The 24,245-nt window shown below is 46.8% G+C and overlaps 1 protein-coding gene across 2 annotated transcripts in view; it reads left to right on the top strand.

The window, feature by feature from the left end:
* The first annotated feature begins 1,967 nt into the window (after nt 1-1,967).
* LOC129700559 (ena/VASP-like protein) overlaps nt 1,968-24,245 on the top strand; it is a 250,622-nt gene continuing 228,344 nt past the window's right edge. For both annotated transcript variants that reach the window (XM_055641165.1, XM_055641163.1), the window contains exon 1: nt 1,968-2,141. In XM_055641165.1, the coding sequence (XP_055497140.1) occupies nt 2,137-2,141 (5 nt within the window). In that variant the 5' untranslated portion in view covers nt 1,968-2,136. The remainder of the gene's footprint in view (nt 2,142-24,245) is intronic.

Below are 24,245 nucleotides of genomic sequence, written 5' to 3'. Positions count from 1 at the left end.
GGTTTACTAGGTTAATTTCCGGGATGGCGGGACTGTCATATGCTGAGAGAATGGAGCGGCTGGGCTTGCACACTCTGGAGTTTAGAAGGATGAGAGGGTATCTCATTGAAACATATAAGATTGTTAAGGGTTTGGACACGCTAGAGGCAGGAAACATGTTCCCGATGTTGGGGGAGTCCAGAACCAGGGGCCACAGTTTAAGAATAAGGAGTAAGCCACTTAGAACGGAGACGAGGAAACACTTTTTCTCACAGAGAGTTGTGAGTCTGTGGAATTCTCTGCCTCAGAGGGCGGTGGAGGCGGGATCTTTGGATACTTTCAAGAGAGAACTAGATAGGGCTCTTAAAGATAGCGGAATCAGGGGTTATGGGGAGAAGGCAGGAACTGGGGTACTGATTGTGGATGATCAGCCATGATCACAGTGAATGGCGGTGCAAGCTCGAAGGGCCGAATGGCCTACTCCTGCACCTGTTGTCTATGCAAGTTTCTTGATTTCACATTGTCATTCCAGTTAGATTAGCAATGATGTCAGGATTTGAAGACTTCTCAGAGAAATCAAAAAAATCGAGACATTATCAGCAAAGGTGGGGAATTGGAGTAATCCCCACCTACAGAAAACGTCTAGTCAAGCTTGGTTTTTCCTCCTTTTCTTGCGTGTGGTTTCAACAAGATGTGTTGCTATTTTTAGTCCCCTCTCATCTCTCTCGTTTGCTGGTGGAAAATGTATTCACCGTGGCAGGGATTTGCTCATCGCCGGCTGGCGACTGATGCCTACACTAGCATTTCCTTCACCGATGCCTTTTTAGAATCAGAGCTGCAGTACCTCCCCTGTAGCAGGTAACATCACCCACCACTGCACTGTTTCTCAGCACTAAACGGTACCGCTGTGTGTTGTGTATGCGGCCCACCTCTCCCTCCCTCCCTCCCTTCCTCCCTCGCTGTTTGCAGCCCCTGTCTCTCTCTCTCTCAACTCCGGCTACCTCCACTCCCCTGTCTGCAGGCGGATGTGGCTCAGATTGGAGAAGGGAGGGCGCACTAACATGGCAACGCTGCTGCAGCCCGGGCGGCGTCTGCTCTGGCACAGCAAATAATGCCTGCAAAAGCAAATAGGGACAGGGAGCAGGGATGACAGAGAGAGACAGAGAGGAAAGCATTTTTGAGAGTAGGAGTGAGGGAAGGAAAAGCAGCCGAATAAAAGCAGGACAAAAATAAAGATGAACAAAGCAGTTGAGACAGAGAGAGATAAAGGAGGGAGAGGGAAGGGGGAGAGAAAGAGAAGGGAGAGAAAGGGGGAGAGAAAAGGGAAGGGAAGGGAGAGGGAGAGAAGGAAAGGGGGAGAGATGGAATGAAGGGGGTGAGTGAGAATGATGGGGAGGAGCGAGAAGGGGAGGGAGAGAGAGGGAGGGAGAGAGAGAGGGAGAGAGAGAGAGACTCAGACGGAGGGAGAGAGGGAAGGGGAGAGAGAAGGAGAGAGAAGGGGAGAGAGAGGGAGAGGGGAAGGGAGAGGAGGGAGAGAGAGAGAGGGGAGAGGAGGGGAGAGGGAGAGAGAGAAGGGGGGAGAGAGAGATAAGAGAGAGAGAGAGGGAGGGAAAGAGGGGGTAAGAGGGGGATAAGAGGGGGAGGAGGAGAGAGGAGAGGGGAGGGGAGAGAGCACCTCTCTGCCACTCTCTGTCCTCGGGATGGAGGGAGGGAGAGAGGGAAGGGAGAGGAAGGGGAGGGAGGGAGGGAGGGAGAGAGAAGGGGAGAGGGAGAGAGAGGGAGAGAGATGGAAATGAAACGTATTTTATTCCACAACTAAAAAAATCCCACACGCACACTGAGGGAGGGAGAGAAGGGGAAGGAGAGAGAGAAGGGGAGGGATAGAGGAGGTCTGGCGAGTAAAAATAAATTGCGGTGATATTAATCGCAGACATCCATTGGCAGGGAGGGGGGAGGAGGGGGGGAGGAGGCGGCGGGGACGCGCGGTGTCGGGGGCGCGCAGGGCTGGGAGCCGGCGCCTGTAAACAGCGCGGGGAGTGAGTGAGAAGGGAGTGAGGGAGTGAGCGGCCGGTGTCCTTGTGTCGGGACATCACCCACAGCCCCGCACTGTACACACACACACACACAGGCACAGGGCACCCTGCCTGCCTGCTGGAGATGAGGTGAGCGCAGCCACACAGCAGCACACTGCACAGCACAGCACACAGCCGCGGCTGGGGAGGGAGGGATGGGATGGGATGGGAGGGCAGGGGGGCTGGGGAGGAGGAGAGGAGGGGAGAAAACCTGAAGCCGGGGGTGAATGAGCCGGCAGCTGCCGGGGAGGTGGAGGGGAAGGGAGGAGGGGAGGGGAAAGGGAGGGAGGGAATGAAGGGGGAGATGAGGGGTTGCGGGTCCGTCTGTGGTGTGTGTGTGTGTGGCCGGTGCAGCGGGCCCATCCTGCACAGGAGCCCGGCCCCGCTGCAGATGCGGGCAGATGTGGGCAGATGTGCCCCGATGCGGGCTGGTGTGTCCCTGTGCGGGCAGGCGTGTCCAGATGTGGGCAGTTGTGCCCAGCTGCGGGGTGGTGTGTCCCTGTGCGGGCAGATGTGTCCAGATGCGGGCAGATGTGCCCAGGTGCGGGCTGGTGTGTCCAGATGCGGGCAGATGTGCCCAGAGGCGGGCTGGTGTGTCCAGATGCGGGCAGATGTGCCCAGATGCGGGATGGTATGCCCCTGTGCGGGCTGGTGTGTCCAGATGCGGGCAGATGTGCCCAGGTGCGGGCAGATGTGCCCCGAGGCGGGCAGATGTGCCCCGATGGGGCTGGTGTGTCCCGGTGCGGGCAAATGTATCCAGATGCGGGCTGGTGTGTCCCTGTGCGGGCAGATGTGTCCAGATGTGTCCAGCTGTGCCCAGCAGCTCTCTCACTGACCAGATGTAGTGCCTTCAGTCCGGGTTATCTCCGCCCGCCTATCCGTGCAGTGCAACCGGTGACCTCGTTCATCTCATTTAAAGTCGTGGTCATGCGTGCCAGAAACGACGTGTCCTGAAGAGATGGTTGATTCAAGCTGTAGCAGTAAACCAGCTAACGTGGCTGCAGAGCAAGGAATGACAGGACACATTTTTGCTTCTGCAGACTGTGGCTGCAACGTAACTTCAGTCTGCAACAAGCCAGTGGGCATTGCAGTCTCCTCCCTGTTATAAACAAGTGGGCTGCAGGTAGAGCAAGAATCCTGGCTGTTGGTAGTGGATCTACTGTTGCTGACTGGCAAAGACAATCTGGGCATGAGTACTATAGCACGGGACCAGGCCCATTTGATTCAACTTGCCCCTGCCGAACACACTGCCCCATCTACACTAGTCCCACCTGCCCAAGTTAGATACATAGAAACATAGAAATTAGGTGCAGGAGTAGGCCATTCGGCCCTTCGAGCCTGCACCGCCATTCAATATGATCATGGCTGATCATCCAACTCAGTATCCCGTACCTGCCTTCTCTCCATACCCTCTGATCCCCTTAGCCACAAGGGCCACATCTAACTCCCTCTTAAATATAGCCAATGAACTGGCCTCAACTACCCTCTGCGGCAGAGAGTTCCAGAGATTCACCACTCTCTGTGTGAAAAATGTTTTATCATCTCGGTTTTAAAGGATTTCCCCCTTATCCTTAAGTTGGTCCTATCCCTCGCAACATTCCTATCCATCTACCTGTCTAGATGTATTTTAAATGTTGATATGGTCCCTGCCTCAACTACCTCCTCTGGCAGCTTGTTCCGTACACCAATAGTGAAATGGTTGGCCCTAAGGTTCCTGTTCTATCTTTCTCCACCCATGTCCTCTGGTTCTTGACTCCCCTACTCTGGGCAAAAGACTTGTGCGTTCACCCTGTCTGGTCCCCTCATGCTCTTTCACACCTCGACAAGATCACCCCTCGTCCTCCTGCGCTCCAAGGAATAAAGTCCTTGCCTGCCCAACCTCTCCCTGTAGCTCAGGCCCTCAACATCCTCCTAAATCTTCCTTTAACGCCACCCTTCCCATAGCAAGTAGACCACTGTGCATTCACAATATGCATTGATGTGAACATTACTATGGATCTTTTTGAAAGAAGTGTTCGTGCTTAGCTCAACATTTTAACATGAAGGTAGACAAAAATGCTGGAGAAACTCAGCGGGGTGAGGCTGAGTAGAGTGGATGCTCTGCTTCGGTGAGACCAAGCGTAGGCTTGGCGATCGCTTCGCCCAACACCTCCGCTCGGTTCGCAATAACCAACCTGATCTCCCGGTGGCTCAGCACTTCAACTCCCCCTCCCATTCCCAATCCGACCTTTCTGTCCTGGGCCTCCTCCATGGCCAGAGTGAGTCCCATCCACCGTAAGTTGGAGGAGCAGCACCTCGTATTTCGCTTGGGCAGTTTACACCCCAGCGATATGAACATTGATTTTAAATGTTGTTACCATAGATGCTGCCTCACCCGCTGAGTTTCTCCAGCATTTTTGTCTACCTTCGATTTTCCAGCATCTGCAGTGCCTTCTTAACTATTTTTAATATGAAGAATTGGTTTGATGGTGGAGATATGTGAACAAGTGGATATTGTTAGGTGTGGAAGTTGTTGACCTCATCAAAGCTCTTCACTGGAATTCTCTTAGAGTAACTAGAGAAATAGATTATATAACTAAAAGATTAGGAAACTAATGTGCTTTATCATTAAATATACATTTGAACAATACACTTATAATTTACGATATCAGAATTGTGAAAACCTTTCATATTTCAATTGTACTTTATTCCAACTTTGTTAAATGGCTTCTGCAGGTAATATCAAACGGCAAAAGTTAAATATTTATATTTTAATATTCATTTACTAATGTCTGCCAATCTGATAAAAGCATCCTTTTTGTAACAATGCAAGAGTTTAAAAAAAAAAACCACGTTACGTATTGTATTTTAGTGTAGTTTATTGTCACGTGTACCGAGATACAATGAAAAGCTTTTGTTGCGTGCTAACCAGTCAGCGGAAAGACAACACATGATTACAATTGTGCCATTTACAATGTATAGACACATGATAAGGGAATAACATCCAAGGGCCTATCCCACTTAGGCCATTTTTCCAGCAATGGCCGGATAATAGGCAGTCGCCACACGGTCGTGGGGTGACGCCTGTGTGGTCGTGAGCGGTCTCCTCAAGTGTCTCAAGTTACTTATTTCTTGTCGCCGCTGGGTTTTGAAATGTTCAAAACCTTTCGGCGACAGTGGGCTTGGCGTTGCCTGAAGTTGCCCGTTCTCCAGTCGCAGGTGCTGTCGTTGGTTGTCGCCGGTGAATGACCGCGGTGAATTCCATTGGCGACAACCTACGCATCCTGCGTCAACCAGCGACAGTTCCGGCATCAAGAGATTGTCTTCATTTGTCACCGACAGGGTGGTAGCTTGTCACTGGTAGTTTGACTTTGGGTGTGGTGGGTTACATCGAAACATAGGTGCAGGAGTAGGCATTCGGCCCTTCGAGCCTGCACCGCCTTTCAATATGATCATGACTGATCATCCAACTCAGTATCCTGTACCTGCCTTCTCTCCATACCCCCTGATCCCTTTAGCCACAAGGGCCACATCTAACTCCCTCTTAAATATAGCCAATGAACTGGCCTCAACTACCCTCTGTGGCAGAGAGTTCCACAGGTTGTCACCTGTGTGGTCGTAGGTGGACGTCCCGACTCGCGAGGAATTGTGCTGTCGGTTGTCGTGGCTTGACGTTACTGGGTGGTACCTTGTCGTGGACATTGTCGCTGGGTGGGTCCATTTCCGGCATCACACCGCAACAGTGACTGTTGCCTAAAAAATCACCTAAGTGGGACAGGCCCTTTAATGCAAGGTAAAGCCTGTAAAGTCCGATCAAAGATAGTCTGATAGTGGTTCAGCGTTGCTCTCTGGTTGTGGGAGGATGGTTCCGTTGCCTGATAACTGCTGGGAAGAAACTGTCCCTGAATCATTTAATGTCGCTGGTGAGACGGTCTTATCTAAATGTGCTTGCACTGATAATCATAGTTTAACTGTTTCTACGACCAAACATCTGAGGTTAAGGAGAGATTTTAAGGACAGCAACTTGAGATTCTTTCATAGACTCTGTAAAACTCTGGCATTAAGAGAATATGTAAGGATTTAGAGAGAATCAGCTGGCCTGAGGGAAGGGAATGGTACACATGTCTGCAAAGCCTGAGGTGGTGCAGCGGTAGAGTTCCTGCCTTACAGCGCCAGAGACCCGGGTTTGACCCCGACTACGGGTGCTGTCTGTACGGAGTTTGCACGTTCTCCCCGTAACCACGTGGGTTTTTCTCCAAAATCTTCGGTTTCCTCCCACACTCCAAAGAGGTACAAGTTTGTAGGTTAGTTGGCTCGGTATAATTGTAAGTTGTCCCTAGTGTGTGTGGGGTAGTGTTATTGTGCAGGGATTGCTGGTCGGCGCGGGCTGAAGGGCCTGTTTCCATGCTGTATCTTTTTTTTTTTTTTTTTTTTTTTATTTTATTAATACAGTTAAAACAGTACAGTGGAACCTAATTTTAGGTGCCAACTATGTAATACCGTAATCCATTCTATGTACAACCTCTAGTTTTATGTTATAAGAAGGAAGTAAGCAGGACAAGAAAAAGAAAACAATAGAAAGAGGAAAAAGTGGAAAAATAGATGGTAGAGAATAGAAAAACGTGAAGTGTGTATATAAAAAATAAAAAAGGAAGAGAGAAAGTGGAAAGTAGAAATAGAAGAGAAGGCCCCTTAAAAGAGAATTTATCAAATCTGTATTCGGAGATGTAGATCTATCCGCGTCATGAACTGAAATCAGCAATCTTTACGGTACCGCTGCATCACATGATTCCAAAAAGTCGATGAAAGGAGACCAACTCCTTAAGAATTGGTCATATTTATCTATTAGTCGGAGTCTCATTTCTTCAAGGCGTGCTATGTCCATCATATTCCTAATCCACATTTTAACAGTTGGTATGGTTGTATTTTTCCAAAATTTAAGTATCAATTTCTTTCCAATTATTAACCCATAATTAAAAAAGAACATTTTGATCTTTATTTAAATTGGTATCTTCTCCTATTATTCCAAATATAATCCATTCCGTTTTGGGTTCTATTCTTGACTTGAAAAGCTTTGTAAATATATCAAATATATCACTCCAAAATTTATTCAACTTTGTACATCCTACAAATGAATGTGTTATATTAGCGTTTTGAAACAAACATTTATCGCATCTGGGAGAGACGTTTGGATAAAATTTACTCAACCTCGTTTTTGAATAATATAGTCTATGTAATAATTTGAATTGATTTTAAATTATGTCTTGCATTAATAGAACAGTTATGTGTATTCGTCAAATACTTTTCCCATCTATCCTTCGAGATCTTTATCATTAGCTCATGTTCCCAATCTTCCCTTAGTGCTTCTGTTGAGGGTGATTCATGTTGTATCTCTGAACTAAACTAAATCTAGAATCAGCTGGGAAAGGCTGTACACATGCGCTGGGGGGAAATAAACAGGAGCAGAGATGTATGGAAAGTGGAAGTGGATGGAAGCCAGCAGGCTGGGGAAGGGAAATATGTGAAGTGCAAGCTGACAGACTGAATAGTCAAGCTGTGTTGTAACAAAAATGAAGAGAAGTGGCAGACAGTCAGAATCTTTTTCCCGGGATGGAAAAATCAAATACTTGAGGGCAGTCAAAAATGCAGGAGAAACTCAGCGGATGATGAAGCATCTACGGAGCGAAGGAAATAGGCAACGTTTCTGGCCAAAACCCTTCTTCAGACTGATGTGAGGGTGGGGAGGGGGGCGGGAAGAAGAAAGGAAGAGGTGGAGCCAGTGGGCTGAGGGAGAGCTGAGAAGGGGAGGAGAAATTAAGAAGTACCTGAAATTTGAGAAGTCAATGTTCATGCCACTGGGGTGCAGACTGCTCAAGCGGGCATAGCCTTAAGATGAGAGGGGGCAAAGTCTAAAGAAGATGCCCTACACTTGAGGGCATAGCCTTAAGATGAGAGGGGGCAAAGTGTAAAGATGATGTGCAGGACAAGTTTGTTTTTACACAGAGGGCGGTGAATGTCTGGAAACTGGGAGTGGAGATTGAAGCAGCTATAGTAGCGGGATTTAAAAGGCTTTTGGATATGCGGGAAATTGAGGGATATAGGTTATGTGGATATGATGAATGATGGGCTTGGCAGGCAGGCATGGTTAGGCAAAGATGTTGTGGGTATATTTAAAATGTCAGTAATTCCCGGCTTGAATGTGGCCCCTTGGCTTTGGGTTCAGGAGTAATGGTGGGCTCTTGGGTGGCATCCGATTCCTATGCTTGCCAGATGTGAACAGTTGGCATTGATTTCCATGCTAAGGCCAGCACTGGCTTCATCTCACCAATGCACACAAAATGCCAGAGTAACTCAGCGGGACAGGAATGGGTGATGTTTCGGGTCGAGAAGCTTCTTTCAACCCGAAATGTCGCCCATTCGGTCCATCCAGAGATGCTGCCTGTCCCGCTGAATTACTCCGGCATCTGCAGTTCCTTCCTACACAATGCACATGGATGCCCCCTCCCCCCAGCTTCCAGGCACATAAGTTCATAAGATACAAGAGCAGAATGGGGCCATTCGGTCCATCAAATCCACTCCGCCATTCAATCATGGCTGATCTATCTCCCTCTCCCGCTCAACCCCATTCTCCTGCCTTTCCCCCACTTACCACCCTCTGTGTAAAAAAAAACATCCCCTTAGACTTTGCCCCTCTCACCTCAAAGCTATGCCCACTAGTATTTGATGTTTCCACCCTGGGAAAAAGATTCTGACTGTCTACCCTATCTATTCCTGGCTGAGAGGCAAGGGTGGGCTTAGTTTGAGATATTTGAACAGATTTTTCTTCTTCTTAAATATTTACTTTGCCCAGGTTGAAGTCGGATAACAGAAACCAAGTCAGGTAACTGGGTTTCAGCAACTAAGTTACAGAGAAAGGTTGAACAAGTTAGGTCTTTATTCTCTGGAGCGCAGAAGGTTAAGGGGGGACTTGATAGAGAGGGAGCTTTTTCCATTGAGAGTAGGGAAGATTCAAACAAGAGGACATGATTTGAGAATTAAGGGACAGAAGTTTAGGGGTAACATAATCATATAGATAGGGTGGTAAAGAAAGCTTTTGGTGTGCTGGCCTTTATAAATCAGAGCATTGAGTATAGTAGCTGGGATGTAATGTTAAAATTGTACAAGGCATTGGTGAGACCAAATCTGGCGTATGGTGTACAATTTTGGTCGCCTAATTATAGGAAGGATGTCAACAAAATAGAGAGAGTACAGAGGAGATTTACTAGAATGTTGCCGGGGGTTTCAACAACTAAGTTACAGAGAAAGGTTGAATAAGTTAGGTCTTTATTCTCTGGAGCGAAGGTTAAGGGGGGACTTGATAGAGGTCTTTAAAATTATGAGAGGAATAGACAGAGTTGACGTGGATCAGCTTTTCCCTTTGAGAATAGGGAAGATTCAAACAAGAGGACATGACTTCGGAATTAAGGGACAGAAGTTTAGGGGTAACATGAGGGGGAACTTCTTTACTTAGAGAGTGGTAGCTGTGTGGAATGAGCTTCCAGTGGAAGTGGTGGAGGCAGGTTCGATTTTATCATTTAAAAATAAATTGGATAGGTATATGGACGGGAAAGGAATGGAGGGTTATGGTCTGAGTGCAGGTAGATGGGACTAGGGGAGAGTAAGTGTTCGGCACGGACTAGAAGGTCCGAGATGGCCTGTTTCCGTGCTGTAATTGTTATATGGTTATATGGTTATAATTGATCACTAATGAGAGATTCACCACTGCCCTGTTCAGCAAGATGCCAGTGAGTGTGTGTTGGACACACTGGGTAACAGGAACACACAGATAGTAACATTTATAAATGATTCTTCCTTTGAATAATAAGCTGGGAAGAGTGCAGAGAAGATTTACGAGGATGTTGCCAGGACTCAAGGGGCCTGAGCTTCAGGGAGAGGTTGGGCAGGCTGGGACTCTATTCCTTGGAGGGCAGGAGGATGAGGGGTGGTCTTATAGAGGTGTACAAAATCATGAGAGGAATAGATATTGTGAATGCAGTCTTTTACCCAGAGTAGGGGGATCGAGAACCAGAGGGCAGAGGTTTAGGGTGAGGGGAGGGAAAGATTTAATAGGAATCTGAGAGGTAACTTTTTCACACAGAGGGTGGTGGGTGTATGGAACAAGCTGGCAGAGGAGGTATTTGAGGCTGGGACTATACCAACATTTAAAAGACATTTGGACAGGTACATGGATAGGACAGGTTTACATAGAAATTAGGTGCAGGAGTAGGCCATTCGGCCCTTCGAGCCTGCACCGCCATTCAATATGATCATGGCTGATCATCCAACTTTAGAGGGATATGGACCAAACACAGGCAGGTAGGACTAGTGTAGATGGGGCATGTTGGTCGGGGTGGGACTAGTGTAGATGGGGCATGTTGGTCAACATGGATAAATAGGGCCGAATGGCCTGTGTCCACACTGTATGATTCTATGTGTGTCAGTACTTTATGTATTACTACAGGTTAAATAATTGCATTAATTTGTCCAAATACCTGGAAACATTTAATATATTTTATTATATATTTTAACAGCAATATATTTTATACTCATAACTCTTTTACAAGTTGGTGCTATTTAGTTTAGTCCGTATGCCATGACCTAAGATGGCAATCTGGTATTTTATTTACAAGCCCTTGCCAGTTTTGATCTTGTAGCGCCTAATTAGGAAAAGCATGGAAATGTTGAGCATTTATTTGCTTTCTAATCTTTCTTTCCTCCTTGGAGAAATGAAATAGTAATTTATCGGGATAGAGTTACGAGCACAATCTCAGCCCATGTTGTCAAGTTTGCCTTCACCTCAGCCTATTTAAGGACAAATGTTAAATGAGTGTCTTGCAGTAGTCTTGAATCTTTTAAATGAAATGCACTCTTATATAAATTGGAAGGACAGAACTGGTCAAGTTGAGTTTATGGTCATCTGTACTAATATTGCTTGCAGCAGCATCACAGGCAAACTGCACACAAAACATAAATTACACATGAATTGACACATATAAGATTGTTAAGATAGATATGCCATTTATTGTCACTATACATGTACAGTGAAACTGAAAGCTGCTCGTACTCAGTGCATACATACAATTTAGCACAAAAAACAAGAAACAGAAAAAACAAAAAACAGAAGGGAGATGGGGGGGGGGGAATAGGTGCACAAAAATGAGTTAAGGGTTTGGACATGCTTTGAAACATATAAGATTGTTAAGGGTTTGGACACGCTTGAGGCAGGAAACATGTTCCCGATGTTGGGGATAGTCCAGAACCAGGGGCCACAGTTTAAGAATAAGGGGTAAGCCATTTAGAACGGAGACGAGGAAACACTTTTTCTCACTGAGAGTTGTGAGTCTGTGGAATTCTCTGCCTCAGGGGGCGGTGGAGGCCGGTTCTCTGGATACGTTCAAGAGAGAGCTAGATAGGGCTCTTAAAAATAGCGGAGTCAGGGGATATGGGGAGAAGGCAGGAACGGGTTACTGATTGGGGATGATCAGCCATGATCACATTGAATGGCGGTGCTGGCTCGAAGGGCCGAATGGCCTACTCCTGCATCTATTATCTATTGTCTATTGAATTTAGTTTAGTTTAGAGATACAGCGTGCAAACAGGCCCTGCGTCCCACCAAGTCCACCCGACCAGTGATCACCCCGTACACTAGCACTATCCTACACACTAGGGACAATTTACTGAAACCAATCAACATACCGACCGGCACGTGTTTGAAATGTGGGAGGAAACTGGAGCACCCGGAGAAAACCCACATGGTCACAGGGAGAAGGTACAAACTCCATACAGACAGTGACTGTAGTCGGGATCGAACCCGGGTCTCTAGCGCTGTTAGGCAGCAACTGTACCGCTGCGCCACAGTGCCGCCCAATGCAACAAGGCAGTGAAAAGAAAAAGGCCATGCAAAAATAGACATGATGTTATTACAGAATGATAAGAAAACATGTCCATAGTAGTGGTGTGATCCATTACTGAGGTGGGATTCAGATTGTACTGGTCGGTCAAAGAGCCTGGTGGATGTCAGGAAGGGAAGGGTGGCACGGTGGCGCAGCGGTAGAGTTGCTGCCTCACAGCGCCAGAGACCCGGGTTCGATACTGACGATGGGCGCTGTCTGTACGGAGTTTGTACGTTCTCCCTGTGACCGCGTGGGTTTTCTCCGGGCGCTCCGGTTTCCTCCCACATTCTAAAGATGTGCAGGTTTGTAGGTTAATTGGTTTCTGTATAAAATTGTAAATTGTCCCTAGTGTGTGTGGATCGCTGGTGGGCTGAAGGGGCCTGTTTCCGCGCTGTATCTCTAAAGTAAACCATATAACCATATAACAATTACAGCACGGAAACAGGCCATCTCGACCCTTCTAGTCCGTGCCGAACACGTATTCTCCCCTAGTCCCATACACCTGCGTTCAGACCATAACCCTCCATTCCTTTCCCGTCCATATAACTATCCAATTTATTTTTTAAATGATAAAACGAACCTGCCTCCACCACCTTCACTGGAAGCTCATTCCACACAGCCACCACTCTCTGAGTAAAGAAGTTCCCCCTCATGTTACCCCTAAACTTCTGTCCCTTGATTCTCAAGTCATGTCCCCTTGTTTGAATCTTCCCTACTCTCAGTGGGAAAAGCTTGTCCACGTCAACTCTGTCTATCCCTCTCATCATTTTAAAGACCTCTATCAAGTCCCCCCTTAACCTTCTGCGCTCCAAAGAATAAAGCCCTAACTTGTTCAACCTTTCCCTGTAACTTAGTTGCTGAAACCCAGGCAACATTCTAGTAAATCTCCTCTGTACTCTCTCTATTTTGTTGACTGAACTAAACTAAGTTTCACCAGAACTTGGAGGATTTAAGGCTTAAGTACCTGGTGCCTGACAGACAAGAGGGGCCAGATAGTAGGGATCCTTGATGGTATGGGGCCACATCGATGACACAGCTTCTCATGTGCTGCCTTCCCATTCTCTACAACGTTTCACTACTTCAAAAAACAATTTAAAAGTTTGTCTTTTATGCTTGGCTCCCCCTTCTCAGAACTCAGCATTTTCGATGAACATGAACTTCCAGCGACAATGGAAAATGGCCGCTGGAACTGATAAATCTCCAATGCTAAATTCCCAAAATGTCATTCCCATATCAGGACTTAATAATATTTTTAAAAAGGAGGCACGGTGGTGCACGCTAGAGCTGCTGCCTCACAGCGGCAGAGACATGGGTTCGATCCCGACTACGGGTGCTGTCTGTACGAAGTTAGTACGTTCTCCCCGTGACCTGCGTGGGTTTTCTCCGAGATCTTCGGTTTCCTCCCACACTCCAAAGACGTACAGGTTTGTAGGTAAATTGGCTTGGTGTAAATGTAAATTGTCCCTAGTGTGTGTAGGATGGTGTTAATGTGCGTGGATTGCTGGACAGTACAGACTCGGTGGGCCGAAGGGCCTGTTTCCGCGTTGTATCTCTAAACTAAACTAAAATACATCAAACCCGTAATGAACTTCAATGTTCTAAAACGCAGGATAATATGAAGAAAAAAGTAACGCCTACACGATTTAGCAGTTTATAGATGTGTACTTGTCTTTTAGGTCATTATAATTTAATTTGGTCTGTTTAATCCAAGGAATGTGACCACCAGTGTACACAAAGCAAATCCCCATAGACAAGCAATCTTAGTGACAGAAATCCCTGGTGAAATCATTTTGAGCATACTTTATTGGTCAGGACGTTGTATTAGGAAGGAGATGAGGGGGAATTTCTTTAGTCAGAGGTTGGTGAATCTGTGGAATTCATTGCCATAAAAGGCAGTGGAGGCCAAGTCAGTGGATATTTTTAAGGCAGGGTTTGATAGATTCTTGATTAGTACAGCTATCAGAGGTTATGGGGAGTAGGCGGGAGAATGGGATAGGAGGAAGGGATAGATTGAATGGCGGAGTCGACTTGATGGGGTGAATGGTCTAATTCTGCTCCTATCACTTATGACCTTATGAGGGCGCTTCACGCAGTCTGTGGAAAACAGCTAACATTATCAAGAACCACTCGCATTCTCTCTTCTCCCCTCTCCTGTGGGGCAGTGGGTACAAAGCCCCCAAAAGCATGTACCACCAGATGCACGAACAGCTTCTTCCTTTGTGTAGGAAAGAACTGCAGATGCTGGTTTCAATCAAAGGTAGACAGTGGGGCTGAAGAAGAGTCTCAGTGGGACTGAAGGAGGGTCTTGACCCGAAACATTAACCATTCCTTCTCTCCAGAGATGCTGCCTGTCCCACTGTGTAAAGGGCCGGTCCCACGGGCATGCGACTCCATGCGGCAAGCGCGACCTAACGTGGTCGCTTGAGCCATACGGCCTCGCGGGGCCGATCGCCGGAGCCGTATGGAGTTGTGCGGAGCTGGTCCCGACATCGCGCGGGGCTCCGAAAAACTGACCGTGTTCAAAAACTCCGCGCAGCAACGGCCTGCCGGCCCGCAACCGCCTCGACACCGTACATCACGCGCGAACTTCCCGCGGACTTCGCTCGAACTTCATGTCACTCACTCGATCTCCACGTGGCCCCCGCTTCTGGTTTGGTCGCGCTTGCCGCATGCAGTCGCATGCTGGTGGGACCAGCCCTTTAGGTGGCGCTTGCCGCATGCAGGTCGCATGCTCGTGAGACAGGCCCTTTACTCCTGCATTTTGTGTCTGTCCACAGCTTCTTCCTTACTGTATTAAACTTTGTGATTGAGGCAGTGCAGCGTAGGTTCACGAGATTGATCCCTGGGATGGCGGGACTGTCATATGAGGAAAGATTGAAAAGACTAGGCTTGTATTCGCTGGAGTTTAGAAGGATGAGGGGGAATCTTATAGAAACATATAAAATTATAAAAGGACCGGACAAGCTGGATGCAGGAAAAATGTTCCCAATGTTGGGCGAGTCCAGAACCAGGGGCCACAGTCTTAGAATAAAGGGGAGGTCATTTAAGACTGAGGTGAGAAAAAACTTTTTCACCCAGAGAGTTGTGAATTTATGGAATTCCCTGCCACAGTATGATTGTGTTTATAATTTGTTTGGTTGTTTTGTTGTTTGTCTTTTGCACAAAAGTCCTCGAGCATTGCCACTTTCATTTCACTGCACATCTCGTATGTGTATGTGACAAATAAACTTGACTTGACTTGACTTAACTTGGAGGCCAAATCACTGGATGGATTTAAGAGAGAGTTAGATAGAGCTGTAGGGGCTAGTGAAATCAAGGGATATGAGGAGAAGGCAGGCACGGGTTATTGATTGGGGACGATCAGCCATGATCACAATGAATGGCGGTGCTGGCTCAAAGGGCCAAATGGCCTCCTCCTGCACCTATTTTCTATGTTTCTACTGACTGGAACTCTCATAAGCTAAGGGTGTGTTTCCAACCTACCTTATTGGAGCCCTTGCACTTTAAAAAAAAACTGCACTTTCTATGTGATAATAACACTATATTTGACATGGTTATTTGACATGGTTATTTTTCTCTTTGCACTACCTGTTGTACTTGTAGATGGCTTGATTGTATAGATGTGACTTGACTGGATGAAACACAAAATGTCAGTACATGTCACGATAATGTTTAGTTTAGTCTATTGTCACACGTATCGAGGTACAGTTTTGTTGCGTGCTAACCAGTCAGTGCAAAGACAATACATGATTACAATCGAGCCATTCACAGTGTGCAGATACATGATAAGGGAATAATATTTAGTGCAAGATAAAGTCCGAGGGTCTCCGAGTGGGGTGGATAGTAGTTCTAGTTGTGGTATTGCTCGCTATTAGAACAATACCAACAGAGAGCTTGTTTTGTAGACACCAAGGTGCCCGAGAGGCAGGTTGTTGCTTGCTGTTGGTGTCTCTGGCAGATTGTCATCCTATAAGCAGTTTAAGTTATTTAAGGGCCTGACTGCTTCATTTATTTGTAGGGGTGACACAATGGCTCTGCGGTAGATTTGCTCCTTACCAGAGACCCGGGTCCGATCCTGACTAAGGATGCTGTCTGTACGGAGTGACTGTGTGGGTTTTCTCCGGGTGCTCCGGTTTTTCCCACATTCCAAAAGACGTGCAGGTTTATAGGTTAATTGGCTTCTGCAAATAGCCCCTTGTGTGTGGGATAGAACTATTGAACAGGTGATTGCTGGTCAGTGCGGACCCGATGGGCCGAAGGGCTTGTTTACACACTGTATCTGATATGAACAGCCATGACCACATTGAATGGCGGTGCTGGCTCGAAGGGCCGAATGGCCTCCTCCTGCACCTATTGTCCATTGTCTATTGTCAACTCTAAATTAAAACTAAACTAAAATTAATGCATGTTATTTTTTACAACTTCAGTAATTTTTTGTAAAATTAAAAATGTTTAATTGTGGGAGAGACTAGGTCCATCTTCGGAAGAAGATGAGGAGAAATTTATTTAGTCAGAGGCTGGTGAATCTGTGGAATTCTTTGCCATAGAAGGCTGTGGAGGCCAAGTCAGTGGATATTTTTAAGGCAGAGATAGATAGATTCTTGATTGGGACGGGCATCAGAGGTTATGGGAGACGGCAGGAGAATGGGGTTAGGAGGGAGAGATAGATCAGCCATGATTGAATGGTGGAGTAGACTTGATGGGCCGAATGGCCTAATTCTGCTCCTATCACTTATGAACTTATGAAAAATTGTAAAACGTTGAAAGTGTACATTTTAACCTTTTAGAAGATGCCTGTTCACTGTAACAGCAGATAGTGTTGCAGAAACAACACTGCTGAATGATAATGCCCTTGGCTTCTTGCTATGGGATCTTCGATGCCTGCCTGCAGGAACAGATGGTAGACCCTTAGTTAATTTGAAGTTAAATATCAATTATTGTCCCAGTGGCAGAATATTATTTTGCTTGTTTTGAGACACATATTTTCGTATGATTTCCTCATTGGCTTGAAGCTTTCCTTATTGATTATACTATTTATTTCAACGAAGAGTCAATGTGGAACCCAGTGAAGAAAAGCTAGCAACATTTCACTAATTTGCTGGTGGTATATTTTGTGTGACTGCTATATGCTTACATTATTATTCTTACCGAGGTACAGTGAAAAGCTTTTTGGTTGCATGCTATCCATTCAGAGACAAGACTAGACATGATTACAATCAAGCTGTCCACAGTGTACAGATAAAGCAAAATATGCTGCCTCAACACTAAATATTTAGAAACCAGGAACTGTAGATGCTGGTTTACACAAAAAGACACAAAGTGCTGGAGTAACTCAGCAGGTCAGGCAGCATCTCTGGAGAACACACAATGTTTTACTCAATGTATGCCCACTTCAAAGAAGTTCTCTTCAATCTGAAGAAGGGTCCCAATATGAAACGTCACCTATCCATGTTCTCCACAGATGCTGCCTGACCCGCTGAGTTACTCCAGCACTCTGTGAAACGTCACCTATCCATGTTCTCCACAGATGCTGTCTGACCCGCTGAGTTACTCCAGCACTCTGTGAAACGTCACCTATCCATGTTCTCCACAGATGCTGCCTGACCCGCTGAGTTACTCCAGCACTCTGAAACGTCACCTATCCATGTTCTCCACAGATGCTGTCTGACCCGCTGAGTTACTCCAGCACTCTGTGAAACATCACCTATCCATGTTCTCCACAGATGCTGCCTGACCTGCTGAGTTACTCCAGCACTCTGTGAAACGTCACCTATCCATGTTCTCCACAGATGCTGCCTGACCCGCTGAGTTACTCCAGCACTCTGTGAAACGTCACCTATCCATGTTCTCCACAGATGCTGCCTGACCCGCTGAGTTACTCCAGCACTCCGTGAAACGTCACCTATCCATGTTCTCCAGAGATGCTGCCTGACCCGCTGAGTTACTCCAGCACTCTGTGCCCTTTTCAGCATTATTAATCTTTTGTTTAAACATGGATGGGTGGCGTATCAGGATGGAACCTTTCTTAAGAAGGGGTTGATGAAAGTGTCCTGACCCGAAACATCACCTATCCAATTTCTCCAGAGATGCTGCCTGACCTGCTGAGTTACTCCAGCACTCTGTGTCCTATTACTAAATATTCTTATTTCAAGAAAAATGACCAAAGCAACCACATTTTTCTTTAAATATGAATATTTAATGAAATATGAATGACGGTTGTGGTTTCGAACAAGTACCAAGCATGCACAATAGTCAAGTGTTCCGAAATGGAACAATATCATTCTTACCTGCAGCAGCACATCAGATATGTAAACAAAATGCTGGAGTAACTCAGCGGGACAGGCAGCATCTCTGGAGAGAAGGAATGGGTGACGTTTCGGGTCGAGACCCTTCTTCAGACTTCAGAGATGCTGCTTCACCCGCTGAGTTACTCCAGCATTTTGTGTCTACCTTTGATTTAAACCAGCATGTGCAGTTCTTTCCTACACAGATATGTAAACACCACACTACTCTGTAAACATCACAATAAACAAGAAAGTAAGTATATACATTTTATAATTTAGTGTGGATCATACAAACACATACATACATCCTCTCTCACCGCTACCCTGCTATGATTCCTCGTGCTCTCCGATTCTACATTATCCATTGATCTCCACAAATTTTGATGTCACGTTTTCACACTTTACATTCCCTTATCTCTGTATCTCCCCCTCCCCTGCCTCTCAGTCTGAAGAAGGGTCTCGACCCGAAATTCCCGAGATGCTGCCTGTCTCGCTGAGTTACTCCAGCATTTTGTGTCTATCTTCAAACACATATATACAGTATACGCATATACACACACTTATATATGTGTATATGTATATATGTGTGTGTGTGTGTGTGTGTATACATACACATGTACACACATACGCAACATCTGAAGAAGGATCCCGACCTGAAACGTCAACTATCCATGTTCTTCGGGGATGCTTCCTGACCCGCTGAGTACTCCAGCACTGTGTGTCTATCTTGAGTATTCGATCATTGCTGAAGTTGAAGAGGTCTCATAACAAAAAATGCATTGGAGCTGGCCTGGCTAGTTAATCCATGTGTTTTCTTTATATAAAGGACCAGTATATTTCCCTTTGTTCAGATTGGCCAATTATTCATGTTCGTAAGTGATATGAGCATCAAGTCTACTTTGCCATTCAATCACGGCTGATCTACCGCTTCCTCCTAACCCCATATCCCCTGACACCCGTACTAATCTAGAATCTATTTATCTCTGCCTTAAAAATATCCATTGACTGGGCCTCCACAGCCCTCTGTGGCAAAGAACACCACAGATTCACCACCCTCTGACTGAAGAAATTACTCCTCATCTCCATTCTAAAAGAAATTTCCTCTCCACATCCACTCTATTTGGAAATCCCAGGTCTAAGGCAGGTCTTAATCAAGTGAAGAGACCAGCTCAGAATGAAGCAAAGATTGATAATAAAATATAAACCGGAGTGAGGTATTAAGGATAAGGGGGAAATCCTTTAAAACCGAGATGAGGAGAACTTTTTTCACACAGGGAGTGGTGAATCTCTGGAACTCTCTGCCACAGAGGGTAGTTGAGGCCAGTTCATTGGCTATATTTAAGAGGGAGTTAGCTGTGGCCCTTGTGGCTAAGGGGATCAGAGGGTATGGAGGGAAGGCAGGTACGGGATACTGAGTTGGATGATCAGCCATGATCATATTGAATGGCGGTGCAGGCTCGAAGGGCCGAATGGCCTACTCCTGCACCTAATTTCTATGTTTCTATGTGAGCTTGCCCATGTTTGCTCCGACACTCACTTTAGATTTAACTCCATGTCCCAGTATAAATCTATCACTGATCATCTAGAAATATTCATCTCACACAATATCCACAACCTCTGTGGTGAAAGAGTTCCAGAAGTTCTACTATCCTCTGGGTAAATCAGCACTTTATCATTCAGCAGTGGCCGATCTATAATTTGTAAGACCACGTTATGATTAGGGTGGCACGGTGGTGCAGCGGTAGAGTTGCTGTCTAACAGCGCCACAGAACCAGATTCGATCCTGACTACGGATGCTGTCTGTACGGAGTTTATACGTTCTCCCCGTGACCTGCATGTGTTTTCTCCGGGTTCTCCAGTTTGCTACCAAATTCCACAGATGCGCAGGCTTGCAGGTTGGTAGAAATTGTAAATTGTTCCAAGTGTGTAGGGTAGTATTAGTGTACGGGGTGATTGCTGGTCAGTGCAGACTCAGTGGGTCGAAGGGCCTGTTTCTGTGCTGTATCTCCAAACTAAACTAACCTGCACGTGAACTGGAGGAGTTAAGGCTTACTCCAGCCATTGTGCCTCTTTTTGTAAACCAGCATATGATCCTCAATGAGTGGTAGAGGGATTTGGGGTGTAACATTGGTGATTTGGGTAATTTCTGCTCTCTGTCATAGTCATAGAGTGATACAGTGTGGAAACAGGCCCTTCGGCCCAACTCAGCAACAATGTTCCAGCTATACTAGTCCCACGTGCCTGCCCTTGGTCCATAACCCTTCAAACCTGTCCTATCCATGTACCTGTCCAATTGTTTCTTAAACTATGGGATAGTCCCAACCTCAACTACCTCCTCTGGCAGCTTGTTCCATACACCCACCACCCTTTGTGTGAAAAAGATACCCTTTGGATTCTATTAAATCTTTTCCCCTTCACCTTGAGCCTATGACCTCTGGTCCTCGATTCCCCAACCCTGGGCAAAAGACTCTGTTCATCTACCCGATCTATTCCTCTCATGATTTTGTACACCTCTATAAGATCTCCCCTCATCCTCCTGCGCTCCATGGAATAGAGACCAGCCTACTCAACCTCTCCCTATAGCTCACACCCTCTAGTCCTGGCAATATCCTTGTAAATCTTTTCTGAGCCCTTTCAAGCTTGACAAGATCCTTCCCATAACATGGTGCCCAGAACTGAACACAATATTCTAAATGCAATCTCACCAACGTCTTATACAACCGCAACATGACCTCCCAACATCTATACTCAATACTCTGACTGATGAAGGCCAAAGTACCAAGAGCCTTTTTGACCACCTTATCTACCTGCGCTTTGACCTTCAAGGAACCATGCACCTGTACTCCTAGATCCCTCTGCTCTACAACACTACCCAGAGGCACTACCATGTACTGTGTAGGTCCTGCCCTTGTTCGACGTTCCAAAATGCAACACCTCACACTTCTCCGTATTAAATTCTGTCAACCATTCCTCCGCCCACCTGGCCAATCGATCCAGATCCTGCTGCAATCGTTCACAACCATCTTCACTATCTGTAAAACCACTCACTTTTGTATCATCAGCAAACTTGCTAATCTTGCCCTGTATGTTCTCATCCAAATCATTAATGTAGATGATAAACAGTAACGGGCCCAGCACCGAACCCTGAGGCACACCACTAGTCACAGACCTCCAGTCCGAGAAGCAACCTTCCACCATCACCCTCTGCTTCCTTCCATTCAGCTATCTCTCCTTGCGATCCCATGCGATCTAACCTTCCAGAGCAGCCTACCATGCGGCACCTTGGCGAATGCCTTACTGATATCCCTGTACACAACATCTACGACTCCGCCCCCATCGACCTTTTTGATCACGTCTTCAAAAAAATCAATCAAATTTGTGAGACACGACCTTCCACGTACAAAACCATGGACTATCCCTAATCAGCCCTTGCCCATCCAAAAGCCTGTACATCCTATCCCTCAGAATACTCTTCAGTAACTTTGCAACTACAGATGTTAAGTTCCCAGCATTTTCCCTGCACCCTAATTGAAAAGAGGCACAACATTTGCCCCCCTCCAGTCTGCCGACACCTCTCCTGTATTTAAGGACGACTCGTAAATTTCAACCAGGGCTCCCGCAATTTTCTCTCTAGTTTCCCGCAATGTCCTCGGATATATCTGATCGGGCCCTGGAGATTTGTCCACCTTCATACACGACAGTACCTTCAGTACTTCTTTGACGGTAACCCGGACTGCTCTCAAGACACTTCCATTGACTGCCCCAAGTTCCTCAGTCCTACTGTCTTTCTCCTCGGTAAATACAAAGGAGAAATACTCATTGAGGACCTTGCTCATCTCCTGTGGCTCCACACAGAGGTGACCGCTTTGATTCCTGAGAGGTCCCACTCTCTCTCTAGTTACCCTTTCCCCCCTTATCTATATTACTAAAAGTCTGATCTTGACCACTTCCTGTTGTTCTGTATATTGATTTTAGAAGAAACGCTACCACTTACGGCTGTGATATTTGGCCATATTTGAGACCCCCTCTGCTGCGCAAGAGAATTTTTCCCATCAATGAAAAATAAAAGAGTTATTAGTGTTTAAAAAATGTTGAGATTCTCTCTCCTGAAGGTCATGACCCTTCCGGATGGACTATAAAACACGGAAGTGTTGAGTGCCTCAGTCAGTCTCTGCAAGATAGGGGAGCGAGAGGGTCACATCTCTCAGTCTGAGCTGTGAATAACACTGAACACATGTCTACTAAACTGTGAGTGGTTTTACTGACCTGTCACTGCCCTTAATGGGGTTTGAAAATATAGTTTGGAAATGCTAAAGCTGTGCTGCCTTTGGTTTGGAAATGCTAAAGCTGTGTTGCCTAATTAAAGTTGCCTTGCCTAATTAAAGCTGCCTTGCCTAATTAAAGTTGCCTTGCCTTCCATATAATTAAAAGTCTAATCTTGACCGCTTCCTAGGTGCGCTTTATATTGATTTTTGAAAAAACGCTACCACGTACGGCTGTGATTTTTGGCCATCTTACTCAGTCCCCCTCCGCTCATCAGGTGCCGATGATTTTTCCCATCGATGAAAAGTAAAAGAGTTATTAGTGTTTAAAAAAATGTTGAGATTCTCTCTCCTGTCAATCACGCCATGAAGGCCACGCCCCTTCGGGTGGGAGGGACTATAAAACCCAGATGTGTGGGCGTGGCTCAGTCTCGGCTAGATGCAGGAGGGAGAGGTCACGACTCGCTGTCTTTAGTGGCCTTGCACCCTGCTTGAAGTGGTATGAAACTGCACTTGAATTTGGTGGCCTTGCACCCTGCTTGAAGTGGTATGAAACTGCACTTGAATTTGGTGGCCTTGCACCCTGTTTGAAATGGAATTTCAAGGAATAGCCGTGAGTCAACTGCCAACCCACCACCGTGAGTAAGTGAGCTGCAGGCTTGACAACAGGCTAGAGTGACTGAGCCGCCAGCCCAAGAATCCATTCGGCCCACAATGTCCATACTAGCCCTCTGGAAACCAGTCCCTTCAGCCCACAACACCCATACTAGCACTCCAGAAAGCCCCCCCCCACCCCCCCCCCCCCCCCCCCCCCCCCCCCCCCCCCCCCCCCCCCCCCCCCCCCCCCCCCCCACCCCCCCCCCCCCCCCCCCCCCCCCCCCCCCCCCCCCCCCCCCCCCCCCCCCCCCCCCCCCCCCCCCCCCCACCACCCCCCCCCCCCCCCCCCCCCCCCCCCCCCCCCCCCCCCCCCCCACACCAATATTGGAATTGGTGGAGAGGTGGAATATTGCATGGGACCAGCCCTCCCATGTGATGCTGGGACCCAACGGGTCCCACTTAGTCTAATGTATTTTTAAAATCTTTTGGGATTGGCCTAAATGCTACCCGCCAGAGCTATCTCCTGGCCCTTGCACTTCCGATCGTTTTCAGTTTACTCCTTATTTCCTGAAACTCTTCCAGGGATGCACTTGATCCCAGCTGCCCATACCTGTCCCATTCATCCCTCCTGTTTTTGACCAATGTCTCAATTTCCCTCGTCAGCCAAGCTTCCTTACGTTTGCCTGCTTTGCCCTTCACTCTAACGGGGACGTACATATCCTGAGCTTTCTTCAGTACACTTTTACAAACATCCCACTTGGCTGATGTTCCTTTCCCCTCAAATAACCTGCTCCAGTCAACTTGAGTGAGACCTTCTCTCATACCCTCAAAGTTGACCTTACACCAGTTGTGCATTTTAACACGTGGACCCTCTCCGTCCCTATCCATAACTATCTTAAACCTAATCGAACTGTGGTCACTGGTCCCAAAAGGCTCCTCCACACACACTTCATTACCTTGCCCTTCCCAATTTCCCAATACTAGATCCAGTGTTGCCCCCTCACGTGTGGGGGCCTCCACATACTGTTTAAGAAAACTCTCCTGAACACGTTTGAGGAATTGCACCCCATTTAAATCCTTCATACTATGATTTCCCCAGTCTATATTGGGAAAGTTAAAATCCCCTACTACACCAACCTT

The sequence above is a fragment of the Leucoraja erinacea genome, chromosome 9, assembly GCF_028641065.1.
Source record: "Leucoraja erinacea ecotype New England chromosome 9, Leri_hhj_1, whole genome shotgun sequence".
NCBI classification, from domain to species: domain Eukaryota; kingdom Metazoa; phylum Chordata; class Chondrichthyes; order Rajiformes; family Rajidae; genus Leucoraja; species Leucoraja erinaceus.
The sequence above is the reverse complement of the archived record's forward strand: the minus strand, read 5'-3'. Positions and strand labels throughout refer to the sequence as shown.